Source organism: Psittacula echo (assembly GCF_963264785.1).
Source record: "Psittacula echo genome assembly, chromosome: 16".
NCBI classification, from domain to species: Eukaryota; Metazoa; Chordata; class Aves; order Psittaciformes; family Psittacidae; genus Psittacula; species Psittacula echo.
The window spans coordinates 6,274,571-6,299,990 of NC_137752.1; the positions used below are offsets into that span (position 1 = coordinate 6,274,571).

Genomic DNA, 25,420 nt, shown 5'->3' on the forward strand with positions numbered 1-25,420 from the left:
GCCAAGAGAAACTCTGGGTAGAGGCAAGCCTTTGGCTGCTCTTTATCCTTCAAGATGTGTCATATGGTGCTTGCATGCTGGAGCAATGTGGTGTCTTCTGAAGCCCCAAAGAGCAGGGGATGGGGGATTTTGTTGTAGTTCGGGTAACTGTATCTTGTTTAAAGGAGCCACACTGGGTTTGGGGCTCTGCTTCAACTTCTTTTCTTTCTAATAAAGGAGATTATTTTTTCCAAAGCTGCATTAAATGAGCTTGTTGGTTAACTTGGAATTTCATCTGAAGGAGCTATGGCTGTGACAGGATTAGCGGGAATGTGCTGTGAGTATAAGCTGCTTCAAAACAAGCTCGCATCCTCCTTGAGGAGGGGCACTTGGTTTTTAATGCCTTAAACTATTTGTTGTGACTGAGACTCCCTGTTGGCATCTACGTACTCTTGTAGAGGCAGAGCAGCTGTGAAAAGGGAAGGAAGCAATTGTTCACTCATCTGAAACTTCTTGGTTTGTTTCAGGGATTTTCTGCCTCGTGGATCTGGCATTGTAACCAGGCGCCCGCTGGTCCTGCAGCTGGTAAATGCCAGCACAGGTAAGTGAGCACCTTCCCTGTGTATCCAGCTGGATTGCTGTCTAAGAAAGGTCTTATCTGATCAATGGCACTGCTCAGTGTGTGTTTGTGAAATGAATTAGGATTTTCCCCAGTGAAAATGGCCTGCAGGTGGTTTTCAGTTGTACCTGTTTAATATATGATGCATGAAGTGTTCAAAAGCAAAACGCTTCTTGGGGCTTTTGTTCTAACTTCTTAGGCAAGGCTCTATGCATACACTTATCACAGCTGTCCTTTGCTGCTGTGATGGAGTTGTAAGGCCTAAGAAGCAGATCACCCTGCTGATAATCTGCTGAAATAAGGAGGTGAGATGACTTAATGTCCTGAAAACCCCAGTGAGAGAATGCTGGGATGTGCAGAAGAAAGGCTGCAGAGTTGCGTGGCTGCTCTTTTGGGCAGTTCACTGATTTTGCTATTTACTTGCAGCATATTTTCATTACCATTCCCCTTAAGATCTCATCCAGGAGATGGCAAGTGAATGTTTCAAGGTGCTTTTCCTCTTGTCAGGTGAACTCAATCTATGCACAGCAGTCCTCTTGCCTTGTAAGGAGACAATTTGACTTTTAGGAGGTTTTGAAATGGAAACAGAGGGTTCTTGGATTGGTTAGCCTAGTCAAGGACTGGCACACACACAAAAAACCCCAACCAGCAGCCAGCTCAGAACCATGTCAAGAGGAGGTTTGAGGTGTTTTGAGTCTGTTCCATTATGTAAGGAGACTGTTATTTACATCAGCACTTCAATACAGAACTAGTCCAAATTTTCCTGTACCAAGATACCTCCCATGGGAGCTGTGGAAGTCACTGCTGCAGGCAGGTGCATGCTAAGATTGCTTTGTATTACCAGAGAAGGTCTTGGGTTATTACTTGAATGAAAACAAGTGAGGATCCATCTCTGCTGATTCAGAAGCTGAATTGTGAAGGTGTAGGGCTCAACTGAGTTCTCTGATGTTGATCAGATAATGTGACTGCAGTGCCAACCTGCAGGTCCTAGGGGGAAAGGCTGTAGTCAGATTTCATCCCTTCAACTGTGGTTTTTTGTTTTGCTTAGGGACATGATATTTTCATTATACTCTGAGTGTTCCTCTGACCACGGTGGCTATTTCTGACTCTCTGCTTCTGTTTAAATAGAATATGGCGAGTTCCTACACTGCAAAGGAAAGAAATTCACTGATTTTGAGGAAGTCCGTTTGGAGATTGAGGCTGAAACAGATCGTGTCACTGGCTCCAACAAAGGGATTTCCCCTGTGCCCATCAATCTTCGAGTCTACTCTCCCCATGGTGAGTCCTAATGCAGCATCTGAGTCAGCAGGTAGATGAGGCAGACTGGTGCTTTGTCACGAAGTAGACATAGAGCAGAGGTGAAATGGGGAATGTGCTCGGTTTTGGCTTTAATCTCCGTGTGCTGGGCCATGCTATGTCAAACCATTAGCCCTGGACATACTGCTAAAAGAGGTTTGTCTGCCAGCTCAAGGATCTGACTGCTGGCAGAAACAACTGATATCTGTGCAGAAGGGTTTTCCTGAGGTTGTTCTTTTCCATCAGTATGGGCATTACATTGAAGAGCTGCTGTCTGACACTGCTTTACAGTGCAAATAAATGGAACAACAAATAAAAGAGAAATAGGGAGAGTAGCTTTCTTGAAGAGCACTTCTGTTTGCATGTAAATATGTACCTTGTGTAGTTCCTTCTGGGTAGTGCCTATGTCAAACGCTGCTGATCTCAGTGGAAGAATTCTGCGTAAACAAGGGAGTGACGTAGTCCCAAATTGGCCAACTCTTTAAATGTGAGCAACTCTCTGGGCTTTTCGGAAGGCAGCAGCTCAATGCTGTGTGTTTTCTCTCAACAAGACAAAATTACAGGGCTGCATATTGTAGTCCTGCAGGAGAAGGCTCAGCTGACTTTGGAGGAGTCTCCCTTGAATAAGGATGGCAGGACTGAGTTCCCCAATACTGGGGACACCTCTTAATGCGTGGAACCAATTCTTCTGACTCTCGAGACTTTGCTATAAAGTGGAAAAAAACCTGTACTGTTGTTCCTTCCTGTTCAGTATCGTGTATATGGAAGGACTTTGAGGACACAGTTTTCCTGATCAGGGTGGAAATAAGTTAATTTGAAAGGAAAGGTGATGACATTGACAATCACAACTAGTAACAGTAGCAACAAGATTTTACTAAGCAGTAACAGAATTAGAAAACTGTGTGCATCTGTTATGCCTGTTATATATTTGAGACACTAAAGCTACAGGTGTTTACTTACAGACCAGAACACGCTTATCTCAATACTCCCTTGTGCTATCTTCTGTTTCCTGTGTCTAGTCCTGAACCTGACCTTGGTGGATCTGCCGGGTATGACCAAAGTCCCAGTAGGGGACCAGCCCCCTGACATTGAGTTTCAGATCCGAGATATGCTCATGCAGTTTGTCACCAAAGAGAATTGCCTCATCCTGGCAGTATCTCCAGCCAACTCTGATTTAGCCAATTCTGATGCTCTGAAGATTGCAAAGGAGGTGGATCCTCAAGGTAAATATCTCTTATTTAAGATGACATTACTAAATAGTAGCCTGATTTTTCCCTTTACCTTTTGGTTGTGATTAGCCCAGTAGCTATGAGCTCCTGTCTGTTGTCTTGGGTTGTATCTTCACCAACAAACATTCTTCTGAGAGATGGTAGCGTGAGTAGTCAGCTTGGGCAACCTGTAAGCTCTGTAAGCAGAGGAAAATATTAATTTGTTTGCTTGATTGACTATGTCTCTTTTTTTTCCCTAGGGCAACGGACTATTGGAGTCATCACTAAGCTGGATCTTATGGATGAAGGCACTGATGCACGAGATGTATTAGAAAATAAATTGCTTCCACTTCGTAGAGGTATGCTTCCTCATGGTCATGATTTCCTTCCTCTGTTTTCCTTGTGCGAGGTGTCCTGGCCTCATCCTCTTCCTGCAATATCTGTTACGACTTGCGGCTAAGCCATTTCTGTTCTAAGCCGGAACTGAGAAAAGTCAGAGACTGGACTGCTGGTAGGAACTCTTTAGGTGTTTGTACCTGGATATGTAGTCCCAGCAGAAGCACAGCCTTATGGTCTTATCTTTACTTTTACTAAGGCAAGCTGCAAAAGAATGGAACTGCTGTCTAAAAGACTCCTTATCTTTTATCTAGAATGCAATTGCTACAGTATATCAGATGAAGTAATTTTGCACTGTGGTACGTGCTGTGTTAGCCATAGTGAAGTACCTATTCTGAGGATTTTAATGAAAGAGTCTCAAATGAGACTAGGGTATGCTTTGTGGCTGGGGGAAAACTTAATAAGTAAGCTAATTCTCAGTTGCCCAGTCATTTTTGTACTGCATCCCTAACCATTAGAGCCTGGGCCATTCACAGGAAATCCTAGTCTGAAACTCTTCCAGTTAGTTCCTAATAACTTGTTGCTACTAGAATTCCCCTGTTGCAGTGCTGCCAGCTGGGTAACTTCCTTCTTAGTCTGAGTCCCATTTGCATTCTCATCCTTGCAACCGTCTGATCTCTTAACCGTGTTCTTACAGGTTACATTGGTGTAGTGAACAGAAGTCAGAAGGACATTGATGGCAAAAAGGACATTCAGGCAGCTCTGGCTGCAGAGAGGAAATTCTTTCTCTCCCACCCAGCCTACAGACACATGGCTGATCGCATGGGAACCCCCTACCTGCAGAAAGTATTGAACCAGGTACTGTCAGCAGCTAAGAACTGCTGCCCCCTATGTCATAGGAATGGCCATCAGAGCTCTTCTCAGATAGAAGTGCCTGACTTGTATGAATATTGATATACAGTGAAAAACACTAAGGTCAATTACAGAGCTTACACACCAGAGGCAAAACACTGCTTTATCCTCTAACACTGGTGCAGAATCAGTACTTGGCACATCTGCACTATCAGAATGCAAGGTCTTTCTGGTTAAGCTAAAAGATGCCTTCTAAATTTCTAGTGGTCTCTGTACCTAACAGTAAGCTGCAAAGATTGATTTTTTTTTTTTTTTTAAATATGATACTTGTAGTCATTTTCCCACCTATTAAGGCTGTCTTGTCTCCTGTCTTATATAGTAGCAGCTTATTGTTGCTTTCCTCTCTACTCCCTTGAAATGCTTCCTTAAGTGAAGAATTGCATTGTTCTTTTTGCTCCTTATTTAAATAATCATCTTTAAAGTGGAATTTTTAACAGCTGTGCTCTGTAGAAACCCTCTTATTTTAAAGCCTCATCAGTGGCTTTGGCTCCTTCTGCCTTGCCTTGTAGTGTTTATCATTGTAAAAGGGTTTAACCATCACCTTTGGTGTCAATGGTTTGCTAATCCGTAGATGGGATAGTCTTTACCTGCATTAGCTAATGCTAATACTTGCATGTGAAACTTATTCTTGAGGTGGAGACAGCAGGCTTATATGAATGGGAGTTTTATACCAAACTAGAAGGTAAAATGAAGGTGATGAATAGAGGGGTGCAATGGGTAGGAGCTGGAGAGGCAGGATAGACACAACTCATTAACTGGTATCTGTCCTGGGATAGACTGACTAGGACCACTCAGAAGGATTGAGCACAGAAGAGAGGAGCATTCCTCTTTTATTTTGTGGTGTGGAGGTAGCAAACTCTTTCCAATAAACCTCTGGGTGGTTATTATCATCTTCAACCTTTCTCTTGTGTAGCAATTGACCAACCACATCCGTGACACCCTGCCTGGGCTGCGCAACAAGCTCCAAAGCCAGCTTCTCTCTATTGAGAAGGAGGTGGAGGAATACAAGAACTTTCGCCCTGATGACCCTGCTCGCAAGACCAAAGCTCTGCTTCAGTAAGTGGGCCCCAGTGGCAAGTCCCTCCCTGAACATGATTGCTCAGCCATGACTTCTACTTAATGCCTTGTGTTTTCTTTCAGGATGGTCCAGCAGTTTGCTGTGGACTTTGAAAAACGCATTGAAGGCTCCGGAGACCAAATTGATACCTATGAGCTGTCAGGAGGAGCTAGGATTAACCGCATCTTCCATGAGCGTTTCCCGTTTGAGCTGGTGAAGGTACTGTTTCCCTGTGCTGCTGAGATCCACTCTGTCATCTTGCCTATTTTACCTCTTCTGTCTCCTTACTCCTCTTGGTATCTTTCATCATCTGTCTTTCCCTTTTGAATACTTTGTTTCATGATATTCCGTTTATCGCTGGTTTTACTGATTTTTGTCTCCTTTATTAGAGCCTTCTTACAGTTCTGATCTTTCCCTCAGTCCCCAACCTCGTGACAGAACTTAACTTTCTCTTAAGTTACAGTATTTGTCTTAATTTCTAGATGCTAAATTAAATGTGCAAAATAACTTTAGCACAAACAACAGTAAATCAGTGAGTAAATGTTCTTGCAGATATGTTGTGTCAAAGCTGCTTTGACTGATTTCACACAGTATGAATGGTGCTGAAACTTGTACTCCCTTGACCCTGAGCACCAGACTAGACTTAGTTGCCCTAACAAATAAGCAAGAAGCTGGAAAGAGGGTGTAGATATACCTGGGATGACTTCTGTCTGTTCCCTATCAATGGCCTAGAGGTGGGAACAGTGGAGAAACTATTCTACTGTCATAACAGTTAAAGAGGATTTTAATTGAATTATCGTTTCTTTGGATGGCAAAGTGCACTAACCTGATCAGATTTGTCTGCATTTTGCTTCCTTTCCTGCATTTGAATAAGATGAGGCCTTTTTATGTGAAATACAAGAGTCTGCCTTGCATTGGATAATACATTTTTGTGTGTGAATTGTCAATCTGTGGTGTTCCCTGCAAAAACCATCTGCCAAGACCTTGGGCTGAATCTTGGGAGACAAAACTGTGTTTTAGAAAACAATCTAGCACTTCAGTCAGATTGCTTTATCTCAGCAAAGCTCCTTGAGAGCTGTTGGAGCTTGGCATCTGTAAATGGAGGCCCTCAGCTAATTGTATTTGTCCAGCATGTCTGCATTGGCAATAGACGCTTTAGGGCTGGACTCTGTATGCAACACTTGGGCTAATATCTCATCTGTCACATGATAGTGCTGGCGTGGGACATCTTCTCTTGTTGTTGTGTATCCTGGGGTTGCGCAAATAAGTGTCAGTCAGTTTCTGATCAAATTCTCTCCTGGTGCAGATGGAGTTTGATGAGAAGGAGCTGCGGCGGGAGATTAGCTATGCCATCAAGAACATCCATGGTATCAGGCATGTATCATGCACTAGGCAGACCATTGGCTGCATAGCCTTGTAAATACCTCTAGACCTTCTGAATGGAGTTGAAGACTTCAGAGGTACGGTAGGTCAGCCAAAGGGGAGGGATAACCTCCTTGGACCACCCCAGTAGCTTGAATCTGGGAGTAGGAACAGTCATCCAAGTCAGTTTGCTTTCTCTTTCCATGTGAGAGTCACAGAAGGCAAAATTGCCTTGGTCATGAGGTTTTCACCTTCCTTGTGTCTTGACATAAAGAATAGAAAGAGGGATACAAGTCCACACTACTCTTTCATATAGTTAAAACTAAAATGTCCTGGTGGCTGAGGTGAATTGGTGGCCTGGCCATGGCTGTCCAGCTGGGATCAGTTTTGCCTTCAGAATCACCTTCCTGTGAGGTGCCAAGCATCCCCCATTTTCCATGGACTCCAGTCAGGGCTTGTCCAAGGGGATGTGATGTTCACTCCCAGCCCCATGTGCCAGGTTTCAGTGATGGCGGTGCCTGCTCCAAGATGTGTGTGTAACGCTGTGACATTCTCCTTGCCCCTTCTCCCCCTCCTGCCTTCTCTTGTCCCCACCCTGGGTGTTTAGAACCGGTCTCTTCACACCTGACATGGCCTTTGAGACCATTGTGAAAAAGCAGGTGAAGAAGATTAAAGAACCTTGCCTGAAATGCGTGGACATGGTCATTTCGGAGTTAATCAATACTGTTAGACAGTGCACCAAGAAGGTAACCAGAGGCAGCATGGAGTTGGCACCTTCCACCCGCTCGCTGGCTGTGGCGCAGCATTGTGACCTGGGCAGGGACTTGCCTGCAGCCACACTCGGTGTTTCTAACCACCTCCTCAGCATGACTAGACCTGAGCGGTACCAGCCTGGAGCGATCCAGCCAACAAGCCAAACAGGAAGGGAAGTGCTGTGGGACATGGGCCATGGCCCTGCTCCCTGCCTTTTTGAGCTGAGGGGTGCTGGAGATATCTCTGCTACCCCTCTGTAGCATAACCCCTAATTCCTTCTAAAACCAATGGTATTTCTTATATGGCCACATTTGACTTTAAATTTAGTATCTGGGTTTATTTTCCAAGGCAGAAACTGGGATTTAAGTGTTGTCCCCTCTTGTTTTTGTAGAAGTGAGAGGGTTAATCCCAAACTAGCTTTTGGGTGCTGCTGGGGACAAGTATGGGGCTGAACTCAAGAGGCTGCAGCAGTTATAGCTGTGGCCTGTATCGCAGGGAACCATTCCTGTGATGTTTGGCTTGGTTTCTGGTTGGCTTGGTCCATACCCTGTTCTGGAAGAGCAGCACATGGCTGAGAAGAAGCAAGTTAGAAACGTCCATCAATCTCTATGGTCCTCCTAATATCAGAGAGAGGGCTTCAGGTTTTGCTTTTCGGGATCCATACTGGTATTTGTTGGGGCTGAGGGAGGGAACCTGCCTCAATTCTCCCCTTTGGATATGGCAGTTCTTGTTTTTCTGTGGTTGGGGTTGAAAGGCAGCAAGATAAGATGACTTGTGTCATTCCTCTCAGCCATGGCTTGCTGCTTCAGGCAGGGCTAGGTGCTGGTGGAAAGGCACCTCAGTTAGGATGATGGTATGGGCACTGGGGACTGGAATCGCCACTGGCTATTAAGGTGCAGGTAAATGGGCGTTGCAGGAGGCGTCTGGAGAGTCTGACACCCTGTCTCTGCAAGGGTGGGAAAAGGTGTCCAAGTGGTGATACTTGCCATTGCTTGGAGGAATGCCTAGTCCATAGGGCCAAGAGCCTCTATAGAAGGGCTCAGGCAAGCAGGCACGTGCTTTGCCCCCCAGGACAGACTGGGAAAGCAAAGTGGATGCAGTGAGAGAGTGCTCAGGTTTCTAGAGTGCTGGAGGAGCTTCCTTTTTCCTTCCTGCTGTCATCTCCTGGGGTGTGTGACTGTGGGGAGCACCCAGAAAATTGCCATTAGAGCCTGGCGACAGGTAAGCACAGGCCCTCAGGCTGCCAAGTATCCAGAGTCGCCTGCTAACTGGATCAGAAGGGCCCTCGTTTTTCATGCCCTCTGAAGCTTCTCTTGATTTGTTCTCCATTCCTCAGTTGCTATTACAAATCTCCCATTCATTCTTTCTCTTTGCATCCTTCCTTCCATTTTCCATGTATTTTTTTTTTCACTGTTCCTCTTTGTTTCCTCTTTTACTGGTAATTTCAGAATAGACCATCTGTTCTGACAGCACAGGTTTCTCAAGTGATCAGGTGGTGGGTAGCAGGGTGGGAAATATGGGATGGGAAGAAGCCACAAGGATGGGGAGAAGTGTCACAGATTCAGGATTAAAGCATTCCGTTTTAGCTCAGCTCCTTCTGCAATGAATTTGATGGTTTACCTTAGTGCTAGTGTTTGCTCTAGTAGCCATGGCTACAGATTCGTATTCGAAGAAAGAAAATACTGTGATTCAGGTGATGTTCAGGTAATGGAAGCTACTGATTTATTAAAGATATTTGGTTTTATGCAGAGCCCTCCATGTCTGGTGGGGGAAACAGGTATATTGAGCTTAGAAGGGCAAGTGCATTAGTAAGAAACTGTTGCTGAGTCGAAGGATGTGAATGTTGGAAATGCCCTTGCTTTGCTCAAAAGAGGCATTGTTGGCACCTTGAGAGAGACCCTTGGGTGAAGCTGAATCCTGCAACACATTCCAGTGCTTTGCTGCTTGAAAGAGCAGCTAGTTGTAGGTATTATAATAGTTGTTGGTCTTATAAAAACTAGTTGTAGGTCTTATAATATGTGCTGAGGAGTGTTTTAATAGTGGTGTTGCTTTGGGTCTTGCAGGTGTTACCCACAGAGATGTGAAAGATGAAGAACAAGTAACTCAATCAGTGTAACAAAGAGGATCCTGGTAGAAGCTCTAAAGTGTTACAGTTGTGCTGAAAAGCTTCTTTGGGTACAATAGTCTTGAATTAATTTTGGCCATATTTTAGTTTCTATGGACTTTCTGCCTTTTCATAGTGGAGCCATTGTGAATACAGGCCACTGGGTATCAGTGGAAATTAATGCTTCCTTATAAACCTCAACAGGCCTGTATTGGTCTGATGCTACAGCTTTGCTGGGACAGAATGGATGCTTTATATAGCTGTGGATGCCCTGTAGTATGTTTGCATTTGGCTAAGTAACTGGGTACATCTGTTCTGAAGAAGCTAATGTTGCAGGGAAGGTGAGTGAAATGAAATGAAATATGCTTGATAAGTGGAGCAGGTTGAATCCCTGCAACTGAAAGCCATCAATTCAGTTCAGTTCTGCTACAGCAAGATGTGACAGACCTTAACAAGTCTTAACTTGGATCCTGTTCTGGCTTCCTTTAGCTGGAATAAGGGAAACATGAAGGGGGAGATAACTGTGGTGGGAAGGGGAATGCCTGAAGCAAAGGGAAATGAGACCAGGTGAGCCTCTAGGAAGAGAGGCAGTGGCTCACTGGCAAGCAGCTTTGTCTTAAAATCCGAAGAAGCTTTCCTTCCAGAGGAGATCACTTGATCCCTGGGGGGGCTCTATCCATTCATCTTGCTCTTGACAGCTCACCATTTCACTGGCCCAGCTGATCCTACCTCATTCCCCTTTGCCACTTCCATTTGCCTGTAGACTCTCCTGATACTTGGCAGTGCACAGGCCCCATAGCAATGCTCACCTGGTTCAATAAACTAATGGAATGAACCAAAAATCTCACTTCTCATTTTGCCTTGTGTTTTCTCTCTTTTCCCCCTCTCCTTCCTTCTCTTTCTTCCTCCTTCTTGCTCTTTCTCTGCTTCGCTTTCTTCTTCCTCGTTGCTTCCTCCCACCCTGCCCCTGCCATGCAGAACGGGTCTCTTCACGCCTGACCTCGCTTTTGAAGCCATAGTGAAAAAGCAGGTGCAGAAGTTGAAGGAGCCGAGTCTGAAGTGTGTGGATATGGTAGTGAGTGAGCTCACATCCACCATCAGAAAGTGTAGCGAAAAGGTAAAGACACAAAACACGCAAAGAAAGCCCGCTCCTTTCCCACACACTTCCATGCGCTTCTTCCACACACCCCCCAACTCCAGCAAACCTAGAGAGGGAAAATGGGTATAAAGATGTAGCTGAAGGAAAGCAGCAACCTGCAGGTGTAAGAGCAGTTTAAAAGCAGGCCCAGGGAAGCGAGCATCAGCTGCTGGGCTCTTTAGCTTAGAAGTGAGCTTGGGATCTAGGGGATTACTCCAGCAGACGCTCTTCCTCTGGCTGGCTCTGTAGTATACACCTCAGTGTGAATCAAACCCTTTGTAAGTCCCATTTCTGGGCCGCTGCCTGCACATTTGGAATGTCTTGGGTTTTGTGGACCCTCTTAAAAAGTCCAGATATCCAAGAAAAAGCTAAAATGCCAGAAAAGAGCTCACATCCCCTGGCATGAATGGTCTGCAGGTTTCAGCTTGTCTGCAGAGCTGTGTTAAGCAGTAGCATATACAAAACAACAGTCAGGTTTTGAGGTGCAAGATGTTCTGCAAGAGATACTCAGAGTCAACGGAAGGTGACTGTCCCAAAAGGCTTGGGGAAGAGCTTTTCCAGGCATTCCACCCTCTGCATCATTCTCTTGCTGATCTCTCACTCCATGAACTATGCTCAGTTGGAGGTAGCGTGAATATTTCTCCTTATATGCTGTGAAGCACAGGAGATGAAGCCTTAGGCTAGGACACGGCAGCAGTAGGTGGAGAGGGAAGCTCCCCCAAGTGATGTGGAAGGTGTTAAATACTGCTTGGAGGCTGGGGCAGGAGTGGGTTTGTTTCCCAGGCTGGTTTCCTCCAGGAGAGGGCACCACATGCCTCCATAAAGGAAAGAAAGGCAGTTGTGGCAATTGGTGTTAAACACACACCAGGGAGGAGCCAGAGACATCCGTGGCACAAGAGGAGTGTGTTCTGGAACCTGAGCTGGAAAGAGCTGTTTCATGGGTTATTTTAGGACTTGAAAATTACAGTTGCCTTCTTCCAGGGTTGCAGCCAGACTCACCAATGTATACCCCTAAGCTGGGAAGGAAGGGAAGATAATTGATATGAGTTCAGAGTGAAGGCAAGAGCTGAGCTCTTAAGGTCTAGTTGTATGTAGGAATACAGAGCTCACCACTGCTTCTGTTAAGAGGGTGACATCTTAGACTGGGCAGAGCTCAGGGCATATCAGTCTCTTGCTGAGTCCTGCTGTTGCCAGATTGTGAGGGCTGATGTGGCAGGCAGAGTAACTCCTTTCCAAGCTGTTTCTCTTTATTTGATGGGTTTGGTTGTTGACAGTGTTTTCTGTATCTGGCTGGAGATGTCTGCTCTGGGTGGGGAGGGACAAGGATCATGAAACCCCCAAGGGTGTTGAATTCCGATTTCTCTGTTGGACCACATCTTTAGAATGGCTGGATACCCACTTGTGCTGTGGATTTTAACCTGTGATATGGTGGAGGACCACATTAGGATGTTCCAAGGTGATGCAACCAAGGAAGGTGATAGTAGCAGTAACACTGTAAGAGACTAATAGCTGTAATAAAAGGCTGAGAGGCCAGGGAGGTAAATGTCAGAGATGTGAAATATCTGTCTGAATGGAAATATGTAGCAACAGTACTGGAAAATAGAAAAAAGGCTTTAGTAGTGCTTAGAGTCAAATGTCTACATGTATTAGTAAGGTTAATCTTGCCTGTATCTCCCCCTGAAAGAGCAGAAGAGAACTGCCATAGACCATTTTAGGATAGCAGCCAGCCTGAGATGAGGTCTGATAGCATAAGGTAGTACCAGCACAGGGACATTAGTCGATTTGCAGTATTCATCTTGCATGTTATAGCTCTGCTTGATATGTGGATAAGAGCATGTGCTGTTTAGGGAAGATACCTGGAAAAGGCTACATGAGGACTGATGCTAATTGTAAGGTAATACCCAGCCTGCTGTGGTGTGGACTGATGCTGCCTTTCAGATGACAAAACCAAACCTATAAACTCACTTGAAGCCCTGCAAGGCTTCTTGAAAGGAAGATCACTTGGCTAACACCTCTTGAATTAGCTTAACAGTCCTGTAGCCTTGGTTCGCTGCTGTCCTGAACTATTGTGTGGTGTTTGTGTGGTGTCACAATTACTTCATTTCACCCCAGATAGTGAGGAAATCTTTGTATGTGCAGCTGGTAAAGCTGCATTGATGGAATAATATGAAACTATCGATAAAGAACACGGAGGAGGGCAAACCCATCTCTTGTCTACAGAAGTACAGCTTTCCTGTGTGAAAAGAGTTGACTATTAGACAAAATTGAGAGCTGAAGAGAAGGTAGCCATTGCCAGCTGTTCTCTGGCCTCATTCTGAGCTTCTTCCAGTTGGTTAAATGGAGAGTAGCTCCAAAATCAGCAGAAAGTTGGTGTAAGATGTAAGACCTTACATTTAGGAGGATAATGTTCTAGCTAGTGTTTTTCCAAAAGCAGGAACCTTCTGTGCCAGACTGCACTGCAGCATCTCACAAGTGCAGGAAGATCTTGCAAGTCAGCAACCTTCAGCTAAAGGTTGCTCTTTGGTGTGTTGGCAAGGTCTCCTGGAATCTGCAAAGAGGGGAACTAAGGAACATTGGGACAAATTGGTTTTCGAAGAGGGCTGTAAGCTTGTAGTTTGATTAAACAGGCAAATGCAGCTAAAACAGGATTGAAAACCCACTTGAGCCGGGACATGATCCCAGGCTGACAGACTTAACCCCTTGAAGGGTCGCCTGCTCTCCTGTCTTTCAGAGTCATGGCATTTCTGGGTGCTGTTTGTTCTGCTGGTGATAACTCCCTGCCCCTCTGTGCCCTATTGCATGTTCCCTGGTGGTGTGACATCCTGTGGCTGCCTGTGTCCTCTTCCCTTGCCCACCCTTGCTTCTCCTGTGCATGCTTGGGTTGCAAGCTCCTGCATGGGGACTGATGCTATTGATTTATTTTTGCATATGAACGTTGCTGGATTTGGACCTGGGTTTGGAGTAAACCACAACTTGGTTTGCACTTTGTGGGCATTTGTACTGGTTGGGAGGGGGAAGGTTTGATGCAGTTTTTATTTGACTTTTTTGTTTAATTGGAAGCAAAGAAGCTGAGATTTGCTTAGAGGTTTTCCAACTTCCTGTTTTTGTTTGACATAACTTGCCCATCTATCCTTTGCCAACCCCCAAAGGAAACAGGAAGCTTTGCCTGTGTGTCTCTGAAGCAACCAGCTGCCTAAACCGTCAAGATCATGGAAAACACCCAATTTGTGCTTTCAAGACAAGGTGGTGGTGGGGACCACCAATTCCATTTGTTTTTTCCTGCCTCTGTAGGGTCATTGGTGTCCAAAACAAACTACACATCTGAAAACAGGCAGTGTCAAAGCTGGGGCTCAATGTCCATTCCAGGCTATTGTGACTTACTTGACTGCAAAAGTGCTGGGAGGGTTTGAGGCTATCTGTAGTCAGATGTTAGCAATATTGGTGCTTAATGTCAGATCTGGCTTCCAGGAGTGATGCCGCACACTGAGCCAGTTCTTTCTAACATCTTCTGACTGCTTATGTATACAAAACAAAAAGCCAAACCAGTTTAAGAAGCTCCTCTCATGTGTAAACTTGAAGGAACAAAACAAATGCAGTATAGATTATAGGCAAATGAGACTTCTTTATATACCCCCCTTAAGGGGGTATAAAAGACTGATATTAGGAAATGGTGTTTGACATTATAGTCAAATTGGAGGCAATATTAGGAAAAAAATGGGGGAAATGATTTGGTGGGGGATAGGAAAAGTGAGGAAGAACAGGCTGGGTCTGGAGGATTAATCTTGTTTGCCTTTACTGGACCTGACCTGAGGAGCATACAGTTACTGCTCCTGAAATCACTAGAGGCTTATGAATGTAGGCAGGTAGATAGGTGCGGTGTGAAACCCAGAGGGCTTTAAGAGTACTGATTCTGGCAGTGTCTCTTGTGCATGATCTCTGTAGATAATCCTTCTTTTGAACCACAGCTCATAAGGTCTTTTTCTACTTCTCTGTCTGGGCAGGGAAGTAGGAGGATTTCCTCCTCAGTAACATGGCAAAAACTGTGGTATAGGTGTGATGTGAATACAGACCTCAGCTATGTAATCCTGCCCCAACACAGGTGGAGAGCAGGTAGAAGGAGCTGGATGCCTAGAGCAGTGTTTCTTGAAGACATGTACCCTTGAGTTGGTCAGATCCTGTCTCTGCTTGCAGATGTTGGAGAGGGCCAGATGCTTTCACATAGAGCCTTAGCAAGTGGGGATTGAAATCCACTTCGTTTCCCAGGGTTACTTTTTGTAGTATTTAGCAGGTTATAGCAACAGACCATTCACCTCCTTAGCCTACTACAATGAGCATTTACATCTAGGGTTTATCAAGTAGGTCATGCCAGGAAGAGTGCGGTGAGTTTGGAGCAGGCCTCCAGTGAGGCAGAAAGGTTGCTGCAAGAGTGCAAAGGGTTTTTTCCTGAAGCCCCAACCAAGAGGGGAATGAACTTTGCTCCCAGCAAGACTGCAGGAACTTGGAAAACTTTTCTGCAAGTCCAGCTTTCTAGAACTTCCCTTGACAATACCTGACTGCAGGTGTATGTATGCATGCATGTATGTGGGGGGCTGCTCCCCACTTCATACCTCCCTTTCCCATGTGCACGTGTTTTCTCTCTCCTGCAGCTCAGCCAATACCCTCATCTGCGTGAGGAGATGGAGAGGATTGTCACGACTCACATCCGTGAGAGAGAAGGCAGGACCAAAGATCAGGTAGGGGATCAGGGCTGTGTATGAGGGGAGATTGGGGGTGTGGAATGGGGGCACCTTTGAAGGGCCAGTCTAGGCTAGAGCAGCTTGAGCCAAGTGGTGTCTGGCTGCAGAGGGCTGTCAGGTGAACAATGCACAGGGCTCTGTCCCTGACCTTCAGCAGTGCAAATCACTGATGTCTGTCTTGCTCTGTGCCTCTCTTTGGCAGGTCATGCTTCTAATAGACATTGAGCTGGCTTACATGAACACAAACCATGAGGACTTCATTGGCTTTGCCAAGTAAGCACCCACAGCCTATTGCCTCCTCTTGTCTGTATGTGTTTCCTAAGGCTCTGACCTAATAGCTGCTCCGGTAAATGGGTTGCAAAAGCCCTGGTGCGGATGCTGTGGTCCCAAAGTATGGCTTAGCTTTCAGTATTGCTTGGTTTTCAGTGGCTCTGTATTACAAGGCTGGGAAAGAAAACAGGGATTTAAGAGTATTATGGTTGAGTCAGGGAGAAAGAGGCAGAAGCTGTGGAGGGTTAGTGACCCAAGTGTGGTTCAAGTGGGGGTGTGATGAGTTGACCATGCTGAGAGAGCAGATGGAAACAGATTGGGTTATCAAGGCTTGGAAGCCAGTGATGAGGTGAATGAACTCACTGTAGCAGCAATCTGGTGGGAGCAGGATTCAGGTGATCAAGAGCCTGGGGGGGTTTTGAATGTCTCTGCTGTTGTTTGCAGTGCTCAGCAGAGGAGCAGCCAGATGAGCAAGAAGAAGGCAGCTGGCAACCAGGTAGGCCAAGTTCCATCTCCTTCACTGCTGCAAGAAGGGCATATTTGCTACCTGGAAGCTACCAGGTAGACAAGTGCTGGGCTGGATGCAGCAGTGCTCTAAGTTGGCTTTTTTATTCATCAAACTCCATTTATACCTGGAAAATACTGGTTTAGACTCACTGCAGTCAGGAAGAACTGAGCATGTAGCAGCAATGGAGGGCAAGTATTGTAGAGAGAAATGATGCTTGATCATCAAACTCTGGTTTTGCTTTTTCTGGTAGGAATCCCTGTTAATGTTGTGTAAATCCCTGTTAGTTTACCCCCTTTCACCAGCTGTGCTCACTCCTCTGTTGAAATGAGGGGTACAGAACACTAGGTGTGAACTGTTGCAGTACAGAATTGTCTGTTCTAGTTGTCTTTCCCACCAGTGGTACCTACTTTCTAGAAAGGAATTTCAAGAGAGTTTATGGATTCTGTTCTGGAAAACTTCACTGGAAGTACTTAAATCGCTGTACAGGGAGACAAAGGGTGATTATAGCCATGGTTGCATGGGGTATGTATGAGAACACACCCACAGGAGAAGACAGCAGCGGAGGGGAGGAGTTCCCGTATTCCCTCTGGAACTGTAAGGAATAAGAGAACTCAGTTGAAGACAATTGAAAAGACAAATGATACTTTCTCCCAGATTTGCTGGGGACATGGCAAGGCTGTCTAGGCTAGAAGATCTTGTAGAAACAGTCTTATGAGCAGCTTCATAGAGAATGGAAGCAAATGTTTTTGTTCAGTCCTTTTAAAGATATTCACTCCTGATGTCCATCCTCTTTATAACATGTTTGATCACCTTTCCCTGCACATAAACATGCAGACAGTTTCAGCACTGTTGGCGGGCAGGTAGGTGAGCAGGTTGGGCTGGCCAACCATCCATTCCGTGGGATCTTGGAGCAGCTGTAAGGAACCCCATCCTCTGCAGTACAACTGACAGAAGAGCTGAGTGTAAAAGAGTGCAAAGGGCAAACTCTGGATGTACCTGTAAAGCGCTTTGGCTTTCCCATTAGCAGACTTTATTTTGGGATGGGGTTGCTTTTGTTAACATCTGGGGTAAAAGATTTGGTACCAGCTTCCAGTTTATTTTACTTTTGAGCCTCTCCTCCTGCTCCAGCTTTCCTAGTAACAATCTCTCCTCTCTTTGCTCCTCTCCTGCTCTCTGCTCTGCTGCTGTTGCTATGGTTCCCCTTTGCAGGATGAGATCCTGGTGAGTAGAAGGCCACTCAGCAGGGTGTGCTAATGAACATTAATGTTGCATCTGGGAAGGCAAGAACAGTGCATAAGCAAATTATTCCCTCTGCTGCTGAATGGGGAGAGGAGGGCAGCTGGCACTAGACACAGGTGAAGCAGAAATGAGGTTGGAAGGTCGCATGTTGAGGAAGAACTCAGAACTGCTGGTACATCTTGTGAGTGGGTGGAGATAAAAAGCGAAATCCACGGATGTGTGGTTCTGTTTCACTGCCCCCTCCTGTCCGTAGAGAGAATAGGACTATCTCGAGCTTGACAGTAGGCATGAGATGAAGATCCAGCGCCCCTAAGTTTGCCTTTATAGGATAAATTGACAATTAACAGGTAGGCTGCTCACACAGTGCAGCTTGCTACTATGCAGTGCAGTTGCATGTTTTATTTCAAAGCCAGGTTGTTTTCACCTAGCACATCCATACAAGGTACACACACAATGCATGCAGATGCTTTTGGGTGTTAACAGTGCAGCAATGCATAAAAAACCCAATGCATTTAAGCTGATGCATACTTGCATTTGATTACTGCATGTGTGAGGCTCTAAACCAACATTTGGTGAACCAGAGTTTCCTAGAGAGGAAACCTGTCTTCTTTGCAGACTAAACCTTAAAGGAGCTTGTTTTGCCCTAAATTAATATACCTACTCCAATACCTGGGTATACAGAAGTCCAGGGTACTAATTCCAGATGCACCGTTTTGTTCTGTTATACTTAGTGTCTCCTTTTACTAAACTCAGTTCTTTCTGGGTTGCTTGCCCATCTCTTCTTGCCCCCACCCCTGAGTTGAGTGAAGCACTCTACACTCTCAGTGTGCCCAAAGGTGTGCTAGCATCCTGCTTTTCTCTAGGCATGGCCTTTGCTGGGTGTGTTGCTGTGATCTGGTGTTCGTAGGTTGTGCCAGTATCCGAGGCACTCTTGATGCACTTCTTCCTGCATCTCTTTCCTCTTGGCAGAGGGTATAATGCACAGCACTGCCAGGCTCCTTCCTGCGTCCTTTTTATACTATTCCTGGCCCTTTTAAGGTTGAAGACCTTCACTGGCCAGTTGAGTGGGGGGCTCTTCTGGCAGCAGCAGAGAGCACGGTGTTCCTTGTCTTTCCATACTACTCTGTGTGTAGGGATACCCGCTGATCTTTCCTCTGTCACCTAAAGCCAGGCTTTTAGGGCACGTGTTAATGCTTACTGCTTCTACCCCCTTAGGTCATCCGAAAGGGCTGGCTCACCATCAACAACATTGGGATCATGAAGGGTGGCTCCAAGGAGTATTGGTTTGTCCTGACAGCAGAGAACCTCTCCTGGTACAAGGATGATGAGGTGAGTAGCACAACTTGAATCTTGTGCATCTGATGAGCATAAGGCCTTCAGTTTGCTGGGTGTTACAGATATATCTCCTCAGTACTGTCTGCAGCTTGTGACACAAGCTGAAACTGTCCTTGGGGCAGGCTCTGTGGTCTCAGCACTGCTGAGCATTTCTCAATTGATGTGAATGTGGCTTTTTTTGATGATGAGGAGTAACATCTGTACTTGAAGCCCTGGCTCAGCAGAAGGTTGACAGACACTTGGAATGAATTTGACCTTTATTTGTCTTGCTGTGGCAGCTGCTATTAAGGGTGTGATGCGTTAGTTCCAAGATTTGGACTTTGTTAGCCTTTTGGGGATAGCTGTGATGAGTTTTCTGAAGGAGTACGGCAGAGGTTTTTCATGCATCTCTCCTGGTCACAAGAAAGAAAGCATCTCCTTTCTCAGTATAGCAACAGGAGCTATGGACCTGAAGCTGCAGCTCAGATGCTGGCTTCTCCTGACTTGGAGTAATTACTTGTCCTCTCCAGGATTCAGTTGTTAAACCTGCAAAGCAGGAATGTCTTTCTTTAATGTTTCTATATTGAACATGCCATTACAGTATCACAGTATGTTAGAGATTGGAAGGGACCTCATTGTGTAAAATTGTTGGAGTTGTGAATGGTTAGAGTACTGCCGATCAAACGTACAGTGATGTGTGGAATATCACTGATAGGAACATACCAGAATCCCTAATATTCAGGGGTTTCAAGCAACTCTACAATGTGCTGTGGGGTTTTTCTGCTCTAGTGGGAGATTATTTAAGCAGACAGAATTGTCCTGACAGAAGTTATCATTGTCAACAGTGTGCTGCTTCCTGTGCAAGACAAAGGTAGGTAATTGTCTTTTCTAATGACTTTGAAGAGAGAAAGAATAGCTGGATGGTTTTGGTAAGAACATGATCGAAGGGGTTAGTCCTACTCAGTGTGCTTGGGGGATTAAAAATATCTGGTATGACTTAGTCATGCATTCTGAATTAATGGAGGGTTTTGATTGTAAATGAAGAAACTGCTCTGCCTCTTATTGTGGTTTGTGTCCCTCAGGTGTTTTGAGGCATGCATTAATGTGCCTGGGAGCTGCAGCTAGTCCTAGCTTCTTGTCTAGTTCCTATCAGTGGGCCTGTCTCATTCTCAGCAGGTGGAAATGATGACAAACCCAGTGATGAATCAGCCTCTAAATATCACTTTCTGCATGGAGACTGCTGCTGTGCTGCTATGGATGAGCAGGCAGTGATTTCCTAATTAAAGAACCAGGCACTGAAATGTCTTTCACTAAATCAGTGTGTCTCTGCTATAAGACCCTTGCCCTTTTATTCAGATCTGCTTGGGGAGGCTTTACTTTCCTTTAGGTTTGCATATGCAGGTCGAGTGGTTATAAACATCAAGTAGTTTAATCAAAGCCAGCTGCCACATCTGCATTACAGACATGATCAGAACTCCCTGTCCTTCCCTGGGGAGTGGGAGGGAGGGAGGGCTGCAGTGGGGATGTATAAACTGTTGATAGATTCCAGTTGCTTGGGATGGGGATTAGACCTCCCTTCCCTCCTGAGGGAGGGCAGCCTTGGGGGTCAATAGCAACTGGAGGTCTGCTCTGTTTCCTTTCTGCATAGCAAGAGGTAGAGCTGCCTAATGAAAACAGTTCCCTGCCAGCCTCAGTCCCTTAAACACCAGAGGACCAGTGCTGATGAGGTCTGAGCTGCCTCTGAGAAAGGAGTCTTTGTCTTCAGTGGAGTGGGAGTAGGGGGAAAAGGGAAGCATGTTTTTACTTGCTTCCTCCCCATGTTCGACTCCTTGATCACTGGCTGTTGTGAGGGAGAAAGGAAGCAACTTTCACCTGGGCTCCACAGTCATTTTAGGCTAAAAGTTGATGCATTTGAAAGGCAGCTTGGAGAGCTTTTGAGGATGGGGATTCCCATCCCAAACTTCAGTCCTGCACAGTCAGACCCATCCTGAAGACCTGTATACAATGCATGGTCCCCTTTCAGAGTTACCTTTGCATGTCTGTCCTAGAGCTTTCCTTCTCCACCAGTTCAGGAGGACCCATGTCCTGTACAGCTCCCAAGACATTCGTGTGTGGTTTTCAAAGGCTGTACACCATGATCTTTCTTCACTTAAGCTCTGGGAGAAAGGGGGGAGGCTTTGTCTGCTCCACCCTGCACTTCTGTGGGCTCTCTTGTCCCAGTTCCCCTGTGCTATGGCAGCTTTCCAGCGGGAATGAAGAGGGAGGTGAATCCATCTGGTGTGGATGGAAGTGCTGGTGGCAGATCTGTGGGTGATGATGGGGGAAGAAGAAGGGTGAGAGGGTATGTGGTGGGTGAAGGCTAGGCTAGCACCTCCATGGGGGGGGATTGGGGGCACAGCCTCTCCCTCCCCTGTTTTGCAAGCCAGGACCCAGAGCCTGTGGAATGAAGACATCTGGACCCCATTAGTGAAATACCAGTCTTTCCGCAGTGCTGGCTTGTTTTTCTTCTGCCTCTGAAGAAAGGAACTGAAACTCAAAATGTCTTAAAGGGCCCAGCATTACATGTTAGCAGGGATATGTGGCTGTGGATGCTCTGGAGGGGCCTGAAGGAGTGTGCTGGGGATAATGGGAGGGGAAGGAAAGAGCAGACCAGGCGGGGGTGGAAAGTTGGCTCCCCATTCTGCCTCGCTGCCAAGAGCATGTGTGTGTGCTCCTGGGCTCTGTTTGTCTTCCTGTCTCCTTCCAATGAGTCAAATGCTGGCCCCATGGAGAGCGGCCCCACAGAAAGCTGGCCTCCCAAGACCTGGAGACCCTCCTGAGGTACCTGCACCTCCTGAACCCTGTGGGATCAAGCTGCAGCCAGCAGTGGGAAGGAGAGATGGGGAGGAGCCTGCTCTAGCTGTTGGCAATACAGAGTGAGATTTCCTTTGCTCAGAGAGGCCAGTGTCCCCAGGGCTGGAGCAGCAGCACAGCACACAGGATAGCTGCTCAACAAGCTCCATAGTGGACACAATACAAGAAGCTGATTTGAATAGTCCTTCTGCCTGAATTCCTTATGAAATGCACAGTGCCCACTTCTCTGCAGGGCTTTCCTGCCTGCTGGAAAAGAGGGTCTGTGAGCTGGGCTAGAGCTGCTGCTGCTGGGGACCTTGTAGGCAAGATGCAATGAGCACTGTGCTCAGCAGTTCCTATTAGTAAAGCTTACTACCTGCTGAAGGGGAACCCTGCATCGTCTGCTCTGCAAGGGTGACTGTATCTGTTGGAGTGACTGTGCTGGAGTGTTTGCCCAGCTGGGTAGATGGATATACCTGCTGGTTCCTTGGGAGTTTGTGTGAATGTACAATACAGATGGGACCTTCTGTCCTTACTCAGGTAAATCATGTACTAGAACGCTGGGACTTGTAAGAACAGGTGACTACATGAGAAGAATATGGCCTTATTTGCTTGTGTAAAAGTATGTGTTGCATGCAGTGTCAGAGCATTTGAGTCCTGTGTGTGTGCAGGAGGGCTGGGCACAGGGGTTTAGGTACTTTCAGATGCTTCTTTATACATCGTGTTGATTCCTGCTGCAACAACTGTGCTTGAGCTCTTTGATTTCTCGGTCTTCATGCCTTCTCTCTTGCTTGAAGCACAAAGGTGTTCTGTCCTGGGGAAGATGTGACCTTATTGGCAGTCACCAGATAGCTGCTTACTCTGTACCTGTCCATGTGTTGTACCCCATTCTAGTTTAAAAAGAAATACCTTGATCAATACTGAGATTGTTTCTCCACTGCACACACATATCCACCACCACCACCCCCCCCCAACAGTCTGTGTCTTTGAGGCCCAGCTCAGCTGGCAGAAATCCTTTTGTCTTTGCTCTGATGCTCACAAATGATCAGAAACTTGCTCATGGGTCTGGCTGCAGCCAGGGGTTTGCAGGAGCAGGTCTGCTCCGAAGCTCTTCCTCCCCTCCTTTCACACTACTCTTAGGTGCTCTCTGGAACGTGTTCCTTCTCTTTACATCCTCTGTGCAGCTCTTCCATTCATTCACTCACTATTTTCACAAGCGCCTATTTTCTCATAGATAATATCTGAATCAGTCCTCACTTAATGCTTTCACTGTTTCTTTTCCAGACAAATACCAAAGCAAACACAACTTCCAGAGCATCCAAACCTTCACCTTTCAATCCTTTGTGGATTGAAACCTTCTTTCTGTTAATGACCAGCTTTCTTTTAAGATGTGAAATCCCCATTCTCCAATCGCCTTTCTGTGCTTGATTCTGCCTTCTCAGGTAGCAAAGCACAGTGTGGTTGTAACTCCCGTGTGTCTATCTCTGCATTCTATGGCAAAGTTCAGCATGTGAAGCACAAGCCACCCTCAACACAGCTACCCTGGGACAAGTGCATGGAACTGAAAGAAATAAGGGGATGAAAGAGAGAGATGGAGGGAGGAAGGGGAGGGTTGTGAGCAGGCTGGTTGGACAGGCAGGTAAAAGTGATGATGAAGCATGGCTCCAAAGGGTTATATCCTCCCAGGCTGAGGGATGAGTGAACTTTGCATGCAGCTATGCCCGCAGCCCACCCTCTCCAAGCATGTCCCTCTGCCGTGCAGGTGATGCCGTCCCCGTGCAGCACTGGCAGTGTGAGGTGTATCCCAGCACAGCCTAACCAATGTGCAGACTACTGTACAATCTCGTAGTCCTGAACAGGTAGTCTGAACACTGGGCAGACGGAGTGGAGCCTCTGCAATCTGCTCTCCGGCTATCAGCAGCTCCATTAGTCCTTTTCCCCCTCCATGCTTTTGGGATGGGGTTTTGGGGGAAGAGATGGGGTAAAAGAAAGTCCAAGTCGTCACTGAAAAAACATCCACTTCTGGCAGCTGGGAAGAAGAAATGGTGCTCTCTGCAGGTTTCCACTGTGGAGCAAGGTGCCAAGCTCCTTCCTCTTCCAGTGCTGGTGTCAGGCTGGTACCTGGTTTCCACCTAGGGATATGCTGCACCTATATAGAAAGAGAGGAAAAAGAGAAGTCAATTACTGCTGTTTGAGGAGGAAATGCTGTGAAGTTTTGGCTGTCACCCAGGTGTGCAGAACTTGTTGCTTCATTCAACTCCTCTTCTTCCCTATGGAGCTGTGTGGGAGGATTCCCAGGCCCCATGCACCCTCACCTCCTTCTGCCCCATTCTGTCCTGATGTCCAGAGCAAAGCTCAAACAGGACCAACCTTTGCTTCCCAAAAGGGTCCTTTGACCCACCTTGGCCCATTGCCCTTGCAGCTCACCTCCAGCTACTTGTAGGAGCAAATCCATATCCCCTCTTTTTCTCCCCCCCTCACTGTATCTGGCATTGCTGAGCTTCCCTCCCTCCTTCCTCTGGTTTTTGCTCCCTCCCTTCTTGCTCCCCTTCTGTCCTTCTGCCTCAATTGACGTGGCAGTGGAAAGCTAACTAGACTCGAGGGAGGAGCTTGCTGGCTGCTGGGAAGGCCGGAGGTTGGCAGGAAGTGAGCGGGCTGACGGATGGGGTTGCGCGGGGGGAAAGGAAGGTTCCCTACCCCGCATGGAAACTTGAGGAATGCTGTCGCTCTCTGTGGCGCTTGGCTCCCATGTAACGGTTCCAGATGTTAGCCTTAGCCCCTGCGGTTTGCTCCCTCTCTGCCTTAGTGCTGCAGGGATAAAGAGGGCTTTATGTATGCCACATGCCTCCCTTCCAGGATCCCCTTCTCCTGTGAGCATCCTGGTGGACAGCTAGGATTTGTGGCCGAGGATATGCATGCCCAAAGGTCCCACTGTGGCTCTAACCATGCACTGGGGAAGGGTGACCAACCCTCTCCTTTTGCCAGAGGTGTGCAACAGTTTGCACGCTTGTTGTACTTCACCTCATCAAAGCAAGTCATCTACTCAAGGGCGGTTCATCCCTGGCACTGGGGCTGGTGTAGGAAGAAATGCCTGTTTGCCTTTTGCAAAGGCTGGTGGGCATTGCTGTGACCTTACAGAGGTCATAGCCGTGGAGTTTTGAGCACTGTAGCCTCTCTGAAGTGACTCAGTTTCTGCCTTGGTTTCTCATATGCCTTCTGATGGCTTCCTAGGGTTGTGCTTCATGTGCAGATTGAGCTGCACGGCTATTTCAGCTGATGTAAATAGTCTTTGCTTTGTGCAAGTGAGTTGATTACCATTGCTGTGCTTACTAAGCCAACAGTGCTGGCTGTGATTAATCACATGAGGCCAGGCCTAGTATCTACAGAGCTTTTGAAGTAAATCAGCTTAAAATCTTAGGGTGTATTGTTTAAGTTAAACCAATGCAGCTTTCTGATGTAAACAAGCCATTGCAGCTGCTTGGAGCAGTGATCACACTGTGCTTGGTAAACTGTGCTCTGAGGGTAAAAGTGATGCAGGTGGGCTGTGGTTTAGAAAGCTGGCCTCAAGGTATGTGTGTGTTTTGGGATGACTTGGGCTTCCTTGAAGAATCACAGCTTAGAAATACAGCTCTTCTGATGTGCATTTGCTTTGCAAAGGCAGGCAGAAAGTGGTCAGTAATGGGGGGTGGTTCAACTTAAAATGCTCAAATACCTTCAATACTGCTTTCAAATACTCCAGTTTTTCAGAGGCTTCTTC

General features: G+C 46.5%; 1 protein-coding gene across 5 annotated transcripts in view; it reads left to right on the forward strand.

The window, feature by feature from the left end:
• The window catches only part of DNM1 (dynamin 1), a gene marked incomplete at both ends in the record, with an annotated part of 63,883 nt that overhangs the window by 21,273 nt on the left and 17,190 nt on the right, over positions 1 to 25,420 (forward strand). For 3 of the 5 annotated variants that reach the window (XM_080630812.1, XM_080630813.1, XM_080630815.1), the window contains 14 exons: positions 507 to 580; positions 1,727 to 1,876; positions 2,914 to 3,117; positions 3,363 to 3,461; positions 4,136 to 4,296; positions 5,264 to 5,406; positions 5,491 to 5,626; positions 6,714 to 6,781; positions 7,377 to 7,515; positions 15,411 to 15,497; positions 15,703 to 15,773; positions 16,215 to 16,266; positions 17,488 to 17,499; positions 18,733 to 18,846. In XM_080630812.1, coding sequence (XP_080486938.1) covers positions 507 to 580; positions 1,727 to 1,876; positions 2,914 to 3,117; positions 3,363 to 3,461; positions 4,136 to 4,296; positions 5,264 to 5,406; positions 5,491 to 5,626; positions 6,714 to 6,781; positions 7,377 to 7,515; positions 15,411 to 15,497; positions 15,703 to 15,773; positions 16,215 to 16,266; positions 17,488 to 17,499; positions 18,733 to 18,846 — 1,510 coding nt within the window. Of the gene's footprint in view, positions 1 to 506; positions 581 to 1,726; positions 1,877 to 2,913; positions 3,118 to 3,362; positions 3,462 to 4,135; positions 4,297 to 5,263; positions 5,407 to 5,490; positions 5,627 to 6,713; positions 6,782 to 7,376; positions 7,516 to 10,604; positions 10,744 to 15,410; positions 15,498 to 15,702; positions 15,774 to 16,214; positions 16,267 to 17,487; positions 17,500 to 18,732; positions 18,847 to 25,420 lie in introns of all 5 variants that reach the window. The other 2 variants (XM_080630816.1, XM_080630814.1) reach the window with 2 other exon arrangements.